This window comes from Ostrea edulis, chromosome 1 (genome assembly GCF_947568905.1).
Source record: "Ostrea edulis chromosome 1, xbOstEdul1.1, whole genome shotgun sequence".
In the NCBI taxonomy this organism is placed as follows: Eukaryota; Metazoa; Mollusca; class Bivalvia; order Ostreida; family Ostreidae; genus Ostrea; species Ostrea edulis.
This window is the reverse complement of record NC_079164.1, coordinates 66197265-66210549: the sequence shown is the minus strand read 5'-3', so window position 1 is coordinate 66210549 and position 13285 is coordinate 66197265. Positions and strand designations below refer to the sequence as shown.

At 34.5% G+C, this 13285-nt stretch overlaps 1 protein-coding gene across 2 annotated transcripts in view; it reads right to left on the bottom strand.

Moving 5' to 3' along the window:
- Positions 1-80: 80 nt before the first annotated feature.
- LOC125646913 (neprilysin-like) overlaps positions 81-13285 on the bottom strand; it is a 38736-nt gene continuing 25531 nt past the window's right edge. For both annotated transcript variants that reach the window (XM_048873534.2, XM_048873545.2), the window contains exons 7-24: positions 10867-10950; positions 9118-9329; positions 8785-8964; positions 7043-7129; positions 6783-6916; positions 6600-6693; positions 6344-6472; positions 6019-6117; positions 5830-5907; positions 5602-5705; positions 5359-5417; positions 5190-5241; positions 5001-5068; positions 4728-4858; positions 4478-4543; positions 4262-4363; positions 2082-2158; positions 81-1987 (exon numbers count right to left, since the gene is read on the bottom strand). In XM_048873534.2, the coding sequence (XP_048729491.2) occupies positions 1888-1987; positions 2082-2158; positions 4262-4363; positions 4478-4543; positions 4728-4858; positions 5001-5068; positions 5190-5241; positions 5359-5417; positions 5602-5705; positions 5830-5907; positions 6019-6117; positions 6344-6472; positions 6600-6693; positions 6783-6916; positions 7043-7129; positions 8785-8964; positions 9118-9329; positions 10867-10950 (1856 nt within the window). In that variant the 3' untranslated portion in view covers positions 81-1887. The remainder of the gene's footprint in view (positions 1988-2081; positions 2159-4261; positions 4364-4477; positions 4544-4727; positions 4859-5000; positions 5069-5189; positions 5242-5358; positions 5418-5601; positions 5706-5829; positions 5908-6018; positions 6118-6343; positions 6473-6599; positions 6694-6782; positions 6917-7042; positions 7130-8784; positions 8965-9117; positions 9330-10866; positions 10951-13285) is intronic.

Below are 13285 nucleotides of genomic sequence, written 5' to 3'. Positions count from 1 at the left end.
ACTCTTATCTTTATTGGTCTTAGCAGTGCATTCATAATCTGACAGTACACCGCGTCATTCACATGAATGGAGTACCTGCGTGACATTTGAAACAATATCGTCCAATTTTATTACAAAATGTAGACTAATAAACAGGAGTTTCTAGTTCTTCGAAATGTGGATGGAATTTTCATGACAATAATGTATGTTACTGGCAAGTTTGATACAACATTGCACATATTGAAGAAAAGTATAAAGGAGTAAATTCTACAACATCTAAGTACGTCTGCATATTTCATAACTAAAATCTACGTAATCTTACATATTTCATAAATCATTTAAAGAAACATATGACGGATGAAAGAGGTAGCAAACACGGTGAGAACATATTTACAAATAATGAAGCATGTGATACAATGTTGTTAAATATACTTTCCATATGGATCAAAAGGTTTAGCACTGCCTTCAATAGTCACACAAACAATGAAAACAGTAGGTCTTCCCATGTCAGTTAAGTATCGCACAAAAATATGATATCAACAAAAGTTCCAATCACTCACCCAAATATTTGCAACAATACATTAAAATATTCGTATTATATTTCTTTCTTTACGTTCTACATTTCGTCATTTTCCGTTACTTTCCGTAAATACGTACATTTCGCGGGTTTCTGAACTCGCACACGAGCGCTTTCGTGCTTAGAATATATACTACTACTGGAAAGTTTTCCAGCAGTTTGTTACAAGTAACAAATGTCGCTTTAGTATTTGTGCCTTAGTTTTCCCTCCCACCAAGCCCATTTTCCATCAGTCAACCTGAATTCTCTAAACGTGGCCATTATTGATTTGCGTAAGAATCATTCCCCTAAAACCTATCCTTACAAAAATAAGTAAACGAGAAAGACAAAATACCTAATATGTAAATTACAGTGGAGGAAAGAGCTAAAAGTATTGAATTTCTCTACAAGTTGTACTCATAAAAATATCATCCAGTTGAATGGTTATTTTAATTTTTATTTCGTTTACTTTCTTGTTGAGTTCTTTGTTGTGATGGGGATTTGGGGGTGGGTGGGTGTTGTTTTACATAACAAGCGAAGTTGTTTTTACTCATATACAGATATTATGAGCTTTAGGTACAGCGTCACAATTGGAAATAATTCGACAGTCATTTGTGAAATGGCTTTAACAATTCTTAAAGATCGAAATGCAAGTTAACCGGGATTCATAGCTTGTACAGTACTACATGTATACGACCCAGGTGGCAAATGATTCGTCGACTGTCATAAATCAATATCATAAAGCATCATCGCAAAGTCAATACATAGCAGAGTTATTTACATGTACAATTGTGATAAAAATTGCCAGACTTAGATTTATTGATACACATTTAAGACTTACTAAAACACGAAATCTACTAGCTCCAAAGATATATGTACTACTTTGGCAATGGCTAACACAACAAGTGACTCGGGGTCATTTTTCGACGAAAAACTGTTGTTTTGCAGTTAGTAATGCTTGAGAGGTAGTCAGACGGTATACCATTATGAGTTTGTGAATTTTAATTTTAAGGCTTTACTGGCCTATCAATTGTATATAAGCAATAAAAGTTTATTTTTATTACCCGTAGTTACATTACATGTAATTCCTAGAACTGTTTGCAGTCCGAGGTATTTTTATAGGTACAAATGTTACAGTAATAAAAATGTACTGATAACTGATAAGTACAAATGTAATAAAAATGTACTGATAACTGATAAGAACTTTTGTTGATTATATATTTGTCCGTCTTTCCATATCAAAAGTCTTTGATTTTCATATAAATTACACGACCCTCTGTAAACAGTCATAATGTTAATAAGATTTTACATCTATATAACAGGAACAACTTTGCTACACATAGTAGCCAGAATCACCAAATTCGACATTTCTTAACCGGATTCATGTACGAGTGTGCAGGACACCCAAAAACCTCTGCGAATTCAGGCATATTTTGTAGTGTTCCAATGACCCTGCAACAAGGAAAAATGTATAAATCGTTCGTCTGCTGAGATTTAAATATACACCGACTGAAAATAAATGTACAAATGAGAATATTAAATGTACCTGAACTTTCCCGGACTGTGGAGGGTTGTTCGGATTCTGTTTACGACAGCCTCAGGCCTCATGGTTCCACACCATACCTATTGTGTTAAATTGGTAAAGAATCAGCACTGCAAGAAATAATTTCCTCAGAAAAATGTATTTTAAAAAGTGACTTAGTATCTACCAAAATCTGTATCAACATCCTCCGAAATATACATAATGTCATGTAAATTAGAATCGTAGAATTATTGTTGTAACAGTTGTAACAAGTTACTATGCCTGTCGCACATATAAAATACAAGTTAAGAAAAGTCTTTCATCGATTTGTACTGTACAACAATGGATATGTAAATGCACATTTGAATACTTAGATTAGTAATTTGCTAGCTGCCGAAAACCCCTACCATTTTCCATTTATTTTCCAAAGATGGAGATACCTCGTACGAAAGGCTATTGACTGCGAATTCACGTCCCCAAATAAAACACAAATATGTAATACTGAACTACGATGAGCCACAGCACGTCTCTTTAAAGGGGCATGGGCACGATTTGAGCTGAAAAATTTATTTTTCCATTTGTAATGTTTAAAATGCCTAATTAAGGTGTTTCTATTGGTCAGCAAAAATTTGAATGCTAGTTATCGAGGTACATGGGAGGTACATTGTACAGCACTCACAATATTTTGTTTTGTAAACATGACTCGTGCCAGGTTTTTGTTTACATATGTTAAAGTTGAATAGTTTCCAGTGTTTGGCACATATCATTTTGTTTTAAACATGCGATTTTCTATTAAGCAATCTATACGTAAACAAAAAGCATTGCGCGAGACTTGTTTACATGACAGTGATCAATCTCATAACTCCTATAAACAATACGAAGTAGATAGTTGGGCAAACACACCCCTGGACACACCAGAGGTGGGAGCAAGTGCCTAGGAGGAGTAGGCATCCCCTGTCGACCGGCCACACCCGCCGCGAGCCCTATATCCTTATCAGGTAAACGGAGTTATCCGTAGTCAACTGATATTCAAATTTTGTTGATCAGGTAAACGGCGTTATCTGTAGTCAAAATCAGTGTGCCAAGAACGGCCTCACAATCGGTATGAAACATGTCAGACAGCATTTGACCCAATGATAGGTTGTATTGACGAACTAGATCGTTATAACACCATATAGTTTGCGAAATGCTGACTTCAATCGAGACTGTTGAAACCCCTGTACCATCAACTTGTTTGTCAGTAGCTTGCCTCGATTTAAAAACTGACTATACGCAGAACAAGCTCTTGCGTATCGAACCAGTTGAAAGATATAAACACCATGCAGGTGATAATGGAATATTGCTACATAAATAACAAAGAATTGTGAGTGCTGTATCTCACTTGCAACTCAACAACTGATATTCAAATTTTGTATGATCATTAGAAATACTTTAGTTCAGCATTGTAGACAATAAAAATGGAAAAATAAAATTAGAAAGTTTTCAGTTCAAATTGTGTCCATGTCTCTCTAAGTTGGTAAACAATAAGTAAACAGAATGCCTGCTTTGTACATCTATTGACCCACAATGTCCCTATGGGTAGTAAACAATATAGAATGACAAGCTGCATTGTACTGTTATTGCACATCTTGTGAATTGTTGGACCATAAGGCTGGTTTGGGCAATGAACAATATGAATTATTATATAATTCCGAGCTTTCTGATTGGCTGTGATCCAGCAAATTATAATTTAAGGAAAAGAACGTCACATTCACCTCCAAATGCCATCGAGGTAAATATAACATTTGATTTATTCAACATCGGATAAAAAAGATAGTAAAAATTCCATATTGGTAAGATTGGTTTTTAGTAATAAGTTTTGGTCATTGAATGAAAAATCGTGTTTATATAATAAATTTAGACTAGATCCTGCACTCTAGATGTAAACAAAGGTGGCCAACCAGCAAGCAATAAAGCAGGTATTATTTCGTAGGTTCTAGTTGCCAGTTTTGATATTTTGAATAAAATAAAGCAATTATCGACATCTTCTTGGTGAATACGATGATCTAGTTACCCTCGAAGTTCCGTATTCATATTGTACCTCTAGTCGAGAAAATGTCAATAATTGAATAATGTTGACGGAATACCTGTATGATATAAAATCTGTACTCTTAAACCACTAGATTCATATGGTGAATAAACAAACTGGAATTTCGAAGAATTACCTGAGCAAAATTTAAGAAGAACAGCTGTTTGTTGCTCATATGGGACAGGCCGGGTAATCTGTCCGGTTCGCGTTCTTGTTTATTTATCCATTTCTCATAAGCCTTTAGAAATAAAGATAAAATTCACATAATAATTAGTGTTTTCCCCCGAAATACACATAGGTGACTACCAGAGAAAACAAGTACAAAAACTATAATAGCATGTGCGTGAATTACCCTATAAGCCTCTTTTAATCCACCATTGTCAGCAATGTTTTCTCCCTGGGTTTGAACTCCGTTTAACTGTCGAAATTACCACAAAAAAAATGTATGTACAATGGTCATTATACGATTACTTCATGAGACTAAACAAAATTAAACTATTATGGTTACAAGATACACTGTAATATTGTTGAAATCTTTAATCAGAATAATACGATTTTGGGGTATCTACGATGCTGAGCAGTTCGCATACAGCTATACCTACACTGACTCCCACTTCAGGAACTGTGTAGTTGCCATACTGCTCTACGATACACTGAGCCTTCTCCTTGAATTTCGCTATGACGTCATCATCCCACCATTGCTTAAGATTTCCAGATTTGTCAAATTGTCGACCTACAGAAGGAAATGTCATGTTTATCATCATTTATATCAAATTTATGAAGTCCTGAGTGCAGTGTCTTTCCTTATTCAACCTTATTCAGTATAACTTTGAAATGACAGTATATTGGATTTTGATCAAAATGAAGAAAGTCACCTCTATCATCGAAACCGTGTGTGATTTCATGTCCTATCACCATACCGATGCCACCATAGTTTAGAGATCTAAAGAAGTACAAATTACGTGTGAGAGCGTTCAACTTTAGAGCTCGTTCTAATATTTTTATCTGCATAATGAAAAATATCTTTCAGATAATGAAAACAAATAAAACATTCTAACGTTTACCTCGGATAACCCTTGCTGTAAAATGGAGGTTGCAGAATACCTGCAGGAAACACTGCAACAAAGCAAATTTCGAGTTTTGTTTAAATGTTTTTATTATTACTTTTAAAATAGTGATATAAGATTAGGGATTTTAGAAGTATATTATATAAACTTGAGTTAGCAAACTTACTTATTTGATTTTTTGTTGAGCTGTAAAATGCATTCACTACTACCGGCGTGGTCGACCATCTGACAAAAAGATTATCAAATATGTTTTACACTATATGAAGTCTAACCGCTATAAATCTGATATGAATTTTGTTTTTCAAGAAATGCATTAGATACAGGTATACCTAGATTCATCATGTTCAAAAGCTTGAAGTTATCATAATAAAACTAAATTATTTTCATAAATATGACAATATTAGCATACTTGTTCTTATCGACAGCTTCCCGGAGTTTATTAGCGTTGCTCCAAGCAATCGAACGAATGTTATTCAAAACATTCTCAAAATAAGTGTCCGACGAGAAAGTGACCTAGGGAAATAATGATAATTATAAATAACACACTATCTTTTGATATGTAATCCTAAAAACAAATCATGATAAGAGAAGAAAGCTTAAAATATGATAGAGTTTTTACACGTTTCATTGAACTTACTGCATTGTAGCTTTCATCTAATGCCGTGTCATTTAAAATAAATGGCGGGTATCCTATTTTCTCTGCCATAGCATCTGCCTTTGATAAAGGAAAATATTGTCTACACAAGCTTATTAACATACAATGTGGGTTTTTTTTAAAAACACGACGAATATCTAAATTATTTTTAAATCTATCACTATTTTTTACCTTTTCTTTTGCTACCGTTCTAGTTTTCTGATCTAGCCATGGAACCTCTTCCAACAGGTCATAAAATGCAGACCTGATATCGTGTATCATATTCAGCGCCTTTCAATACAACTAGAGTATTAACAATGATAGGGATTTCCTTCTGCTAATTTACAATTACACTGAAATTGAAATACTCGCACCCCCTGTAATTACTCGTATGACAGACAATATCACTGAGGTGGAGGAATTTTAAGACGTAAATCTGAACATGAAACATTATTATTGTGAAAAATTTCATATTGTAAATACAAGATTCCCAGTCACAATGAAAAACCATACACACCACTTCCTTCGCTCCTGCGTCGAAGTGATCCTTAACGAACAATCGACCTACAGCGTTTCCCATGTTGTCGTTCACATAACTGATACAGTCTCTCCATCGCGATCTCTCCGTGTCCGATCCGTATATTTTCTATTAATAACATATTGCGTAAGAAAATCTACATCTTCATAAATGCATCTGTAATGCACAATTATGTCTCCTGTACGTTAATGTTGATTGGAATCTGTTTAGAAATCAAATCACAGATGCATTCTACCTTGTAGTATTCTGTTCGAACACTCCTGTACTTCTGAGGTAAATTTGTCACCCGATTCATCATAATCCGCCATATCATGTAGTTTGCCATAAGCCTAGAAGAAATATAAACATTTGTCATTTAAAAAATGCTAAATAAGAAATATTAGAAAGAAAGGGTTCCTAAACGTTGAAATGAAGGTACCTATTATTCGCGTTCTGGATAATTTTCACCATATTACTCAGATACTCCGGGGCATATACCACGATCTCTTCTGTCTCGGGAATACTGATATTTGCCTTGTCAAAAATCAGTTTGAGGTATCCCAGCCAATCAAACTATAAGTACAAAAAACATGTATCATAATTACATCATTAATGAGAGACACATCAACTTTATTCTTAATGGTGAAGCAAGACAATGGAAATGTTTGTACAATGTAGATAAATCTAGTGGGAACACACCCCAGGGATTTTCTCATGAAGTTGTTTAACCGTCATTCTGTTGTATAATTCTTCCCCGTCCCGTCGTTGTTCTTGGGGTGTGGTTATCTGTGGATATAAATGATCAATCTAAACTATATTCATAACAATATTCCTTATTTTACCACCAATTTTCGTTGATCCCGATGGTATAATGATAAGGTACAGACTGCTGCATATCAGAGTCTTTCAATGTGTATAGACTAATGACATGTTTATCTACTTGGCCTGGGTTTCGTTGTGAAATATATTATTGACCAATACATGTGCTTTATATAAATCATTTTCTCACCAGGATCAATCAGATACCCAAACTTAAGAAATTATTAATTTTCGTTGAAGGCAGTACATCCCATGGGGTAATTTCGGTTGAGATTCGGCACGGCTGAATATTTGGATTGATGCCTTCACCGAATCTTGGAGCAATCCTTCATAATTCATGTCTGGAAATTTACTTCAGCTTCAGCCGGTTCAGCAATTAATGTGCACTTTGATGACACTGTTGTTCGCTTCAAATAAGTGATTTAAATGTTAAACTAACTATCTTTCACTATTGATTTTGCATTGCTTACCATTTAGGTATGAAAATCCCAAAATGAAAACAGATACTAAATTTTCCGTTCAAATGAAGACTTCCATGGCACAATATTTTATCTCCTGCAAATGAAGAGTTCCTGTGGTCTGTTTTATCAAATTATTGATACACAGTACCTCCACATACGTACCTGTACATCGTTAATTTAGACAACAACACAAAAAAAAAAAAACAACAACAACAACAACGAAACTATAGGAATTTGTCAATTTTGGGAGATAAAATACTGCACCATGGAAGTCTTCATTTGAACGGAAAATTAGTGATGGTTTATTTTATGGGGTTTACATATTTAGACGGTAAGTAATGCAATACCAACAGTGATAGATAGTTGGTTTAATAGCCAACTAACTTATTTGAAGCGAAGAACAATGTTGCCTAAAAGCACACTAATTGCTAGAACCGGCCCAAGCTGAAAGTAAATTTCCAGCCATGAATCTGAAGGGCAGTCCTGAGATTCGGTGAAGGTGTCAGTTCAAATATTCAGCAGAGCCGAATCTCAGCCGAGATTACCGGTGGGGGATTTAAATGGGGTGGTTCTTCTGATGAGACCGCAAAACCGAAGCCCCGTGTCGCAGCCGGTGTGGCATGATAAAGATCCCTCCCTCCTCAAAGGTCATAAGCGCCGAGCATAGGCATAAATTTTGCAGCCCTTCACCGGCAATGGTGACGTCTCCATATGAGTGAAAAATTCTCGAGCGAGACGTTAAACAATATAAAACCACCCAACCATACAAAACTGATAACAACTAATTATGATATGGAATCTGGAAAGAGTAAGATTGTTCACTTTCGTGTAATCCTACTGTCGACGTGAAGGGCGATGAAGCAATGGTGCGATGACAATGAAGTGATGACATGCTAACAATAATAGGTGGATGCGATGACGATGATGCTATATAATTACATATACGTGTCCTTACATGATCGTGTGATCGACGCCGTGCTATTGCATCATCGTTCTATCGCACCAAAATGATATGAGTCGATATTACGATAGGGTAATGGTACATAAAGTCCTATGTGTATTCTATACGATAACATTTTTAATTAAACATTTTAGACAATAACACGCTTTAATCAAGTACAACCAATTTCCTATTGTTGAATTCAGTGGGTGTAGATTTACATTGGCTAATTCTGTCTCTAACTCCACCATCTCTCTCATGTCCTTCCTTGCTTGAGTCTCATTTGCCCCAAACATCATTGCAACATCCACTGCGAATTTTTCGTAAATTTGAACATCCTCATCTTCAACACCACGCAAATAATAATCACGTGACGGCATTCCGAGTTCCGGTTGGTCTAACTAAAAAGAATGTTTTATTAGCAAATGGCACCAAAATAAAAAGTCAAACTGTTTATCGTTGTGGTTTTACACCGCTCATTGCTATTCTAATTTCTGTCATAACCGAAGAGTCAAAGAAATTTGGACATCTATCAAGGTATTACATCCTCTCACCTGTATAATGTTAACATCGGAGTTCTTATCATCTGCGCTCACCCACTGATCAACAAATATTTTGTTATTGTAAAGTTTCAGCTTCACTAATAGCTGGATAAAGTTGAACTTGGATTCATCCCACTGTTGGCCTTGCGAATAGGTCACTGGCCAACCGCCTAGTTCCTCTAAGAACTTCTTTACAGGAACAAGTCCTCGTTCGTCTATCATTGCTGACGAAAATCAAAAGCCATAATAAAGCACATAGTTGGTATATCATGTTATAGAGTACTGACAGGAACATCACACTGGGGAGACATGTAAATATTAATACTCTGTACAAACAATTAATATAATGCTATATATAAAAATACCAATTATAATAATGTTATGTTAAACAAATGAATTTAATAACAAAGTATGCTATTGTGTTGAAACATAATTCGGTGCAGATTTTGTTTCTAGATATTGGTTTTTTTTTTCTAAAATAAGTAATTGTTAAAACCCAATTATATACATTGATATTGAATCAATTCATTATGATTTAATTCACTCCTCGAAATATTCTATTTAATTATGTTTTAGAATGAATTCTAAACCAAAAAATGCGTTAATGTCGTTACAATGCGTACGTAGCAAGTTATTAAAGATAAAATCTACTGCTCAACCAATTAAATTGCATATTACAAAGTTACAAGACAAGAAAATAGCTACAAGACCATATAATTGACAAGAAATATTAATATCATTTATGAAAACCAGATTCTTTTAGGTGAAATACTATATTCCTAAGCGTGGCTATATTTAGATATGGCAAATACTGACCTTGTCCCTGACGAATGACATTGACCTTTATTAGTCACATAGATATTGATTTTTCAGTTCACCGAATTTGAAGTCTCTATCTGGTATAGTTCAAAAATCCTATCTAAGGTAATTACAGACAAAGACACAGACATTTCATCTATCACACGAGAGCCTTAGGACTTTAAATAATACTTGCACAATTTTTGCATACTATCTCATCTCTAAGCGTGTTATTACTCGTTTATCTACACATTCCGGTGAGAAATCAGTGTGCAGATATCTGAAGTCTGCTGCTTCATTATGATGTTTACGAAATTCAAGATTTTTCTAGTTCAAATAAGTTCACTCTTTTTCATTAGCAAAATTGTATAGTAATTGTTGACAGCGAAGTACATGTACCGTGTTACACATGTACATATATTAATCTATTCTTATGTAAGGTTCCTTGCGCTATAACTGAAGTTAGTATATTAAAAAGATACATGTACACGTTTGTTTCAGAATATGTTTTTCAAATAAAACACCTTAATGTTGATAGTCAAAACTATGGAGGATCATTTTTGTTCAAAAAATGTCATGATGGTCGCATTATCTGGTTCAACTTCTGGAACACTGAGCATTTTGTACAGCTTTCAGTCACCATGGAAGCAATACATCAAGCATTAAATCTTTCATTGAGTCAACCAATAAACTTTGTTGACATTTTGATTGATGTTCCTAACGATACTAGTAAATAGAGGGCGCCAGTTGTTTTCTTGGCAGTACACGAGGATTCGACGGGAAACATTTCCTTTGATATAATTGCTTATCCAGGTGTGATCATTAATTTTCTTCGTTACCAAAACATTCTTCTAAAATATCAAATTGTGATTTCAGAGATTATCACGTCCAAAAGAAAAATCAATCTTTTAACAAATTTCTACAAAGACATACACATAAATTGAAAAAAAGCTGACCACTTACATTCGTTAACACACGATCTGTAGAGGTGCTTAGCTTTCTGGGTGGCCTCGGGCTCCATCTTTGATACTGGTTGCTCAAGTAAATCTATAATTCATGTCCGTAAACAGAAAATGTGTACGAAACAATTCTACATGTACGTGTACTAAAGATTCAAAATGACAGAAAAGATAAGACACGTTACAGTTAGCCAGAAAAAAAAAGACATGCACGGAAAAGAATCATACGCTATTTTCTAAGCATGAATTCTACTCTTCAGAACATATTTCATTAAAATCAGTAAAAGATGCATTGATGTGTATTAAATACATTTTAATGACCCTCTACAATATCAAAGAACATGATGTGCTGTGCTTATTTCATACAAAGCCAGGCAGTTAGACCTGGTCATATACATGTATAAACAAGAGGCTCATGATCGCATTGCTCACCCCAACATTTCTATATAAAACTTTAAACTCCATTAAGGTTCTGGGGAAACAATTATAAGGTAGACCCTAATTGTGGCTCTCATCTGGTCCCTGAGATCAAGGTTTCTACATGTATTAGGATACTTGCTGATTAATTGATAAACAGGTATGTTTCGTGGATCTTGAGCAGATCTATACATTTTTGAACCCCTATTTTGGAACCATGGCTTGAACAAACCCAATTGTATATACATTAATTTTTATATAAGTATTTTATCATGAAAAGTTTGGAATTTTTGGTACAGTGAGAAGAGTTTTAAACACGCAGTCTATTTTCATTACTTGTTAATTATCTCCCCTTGGGAAGACGAAGGTTCCTTTGTTTGGACAAATATGAATCACCTCTATCTTAGGATTCCTTGCGTCAAATTTGTTTGAAATCAGCCTTATAGTTATTAAGAAGTGTGAACGTGTGAAAAGTTCACCTGAACTAAAAATGTGAGAAGAAATACAAAATGATGCCAATCAGATATCCACTTATTCTACAATATCGCAATTCTTCTGAATGGTGTAGAGAATGTGCAATATTGTGTTTATTTGTTTTGTGAAAAATGATAATTCAGATTATTTCTGAGATTGCTACCGCAGCTTTGCCACACACATTTAAGCGTTCATACGGGTAATTTGAGCGATTTTAACGGTAATTGGGGGGGGGGGTATATAAAGAGAAAACAAATTAGCTTATCTAAAATCTATTTACTGTTAAGTTATTGATTGCTTTATATATTATTTTTGACAGACGGGGAAATATAAACAAAATCAGGATCATGTCACCAAACGGAAAAAGAAAAGTAAGAAAAATAAAGTCATCGATCTACTGACGTCAAAAATAGGTACTTATCCCAGTAAGAAAACAGAAGTGCGGGAAACCATGTCAAAAACGATACACATTGCCATCTTGAACTCTGGCATCCTTGATTCCTTAACATTCTAAATACCATCTGTAGATCAACGAACATGCTGTAGAGGCAGGATATTTGTGAAATAGTGCATGTTAAAATAACACCCTGTCTATGAAATAGGTCAACATTATCGAGAGAAAAAAATTGTAGTAAATGAAAGTTTTTCCGATTTTCAATCAGTGATAACTACCGGTGAAGAGGATTATATATCAGTGTTCACGAGGACCATCTAAAACATTTTACTGCCGTATCTTCTACGTGAAAATAGAAGCAGATGATTATAAATTTATACATTCTTTAAGCTTGAAAGTAATTCCCTGCATCCAAACATTCTCAATGTATTTATCAATGAATTCAAGTCATCGAGATAAAGTATTCCAAATAGCATCTTCTTGCGTCACCCTTAAGATAAAATTAATGTAGCAATCAGAAGCGTGATTTTTAAGTGATCGGTTCAATTCACTTTTTCCACATGAGATGGAAGCCACACTAGAAAAAAGAACTTTGTATAGAATGATTAAATCACAGAAATCTTCTTTTCTGATAACCATCAATCCTATAAAAGATAATTCTCGAGATCTTATTCATCACTTCGTCTTCCGTTTGATTTGATTAGAATATTGGTATCAGTCAGAATGCACCAATCTGTGTGTGCGACACCAAGTCTTGATCGTTATATTGAAAAGTCTGAGTATGTAAATGTATCCCCATACAACTCCGAGTCTTGTATATATATATATATATATATTATTGCATTGGTCAAGTTACCGATCTATTTGAAATTTTGTTTTCTATTTTCACATTAAGTTAGCAATATATGTCATCGCCTATTATATTACGTCAATTAGATATATGCGGTGTAAAATAAAGTTTTTTGAGGATTGATGTAAGATTGATTGATTGTTTAGCTGTTTTCCGCCACACTCAACAATTTTTCAGTTTTTATTGGTGGAAGAGAGAAACTGGATACAATGTACCTGGGAAGAGACCACCGACCTTCCGAAAATATTTAATATTATGCTTGGGTGAGTTTTATTCCCGGGTAGTGTC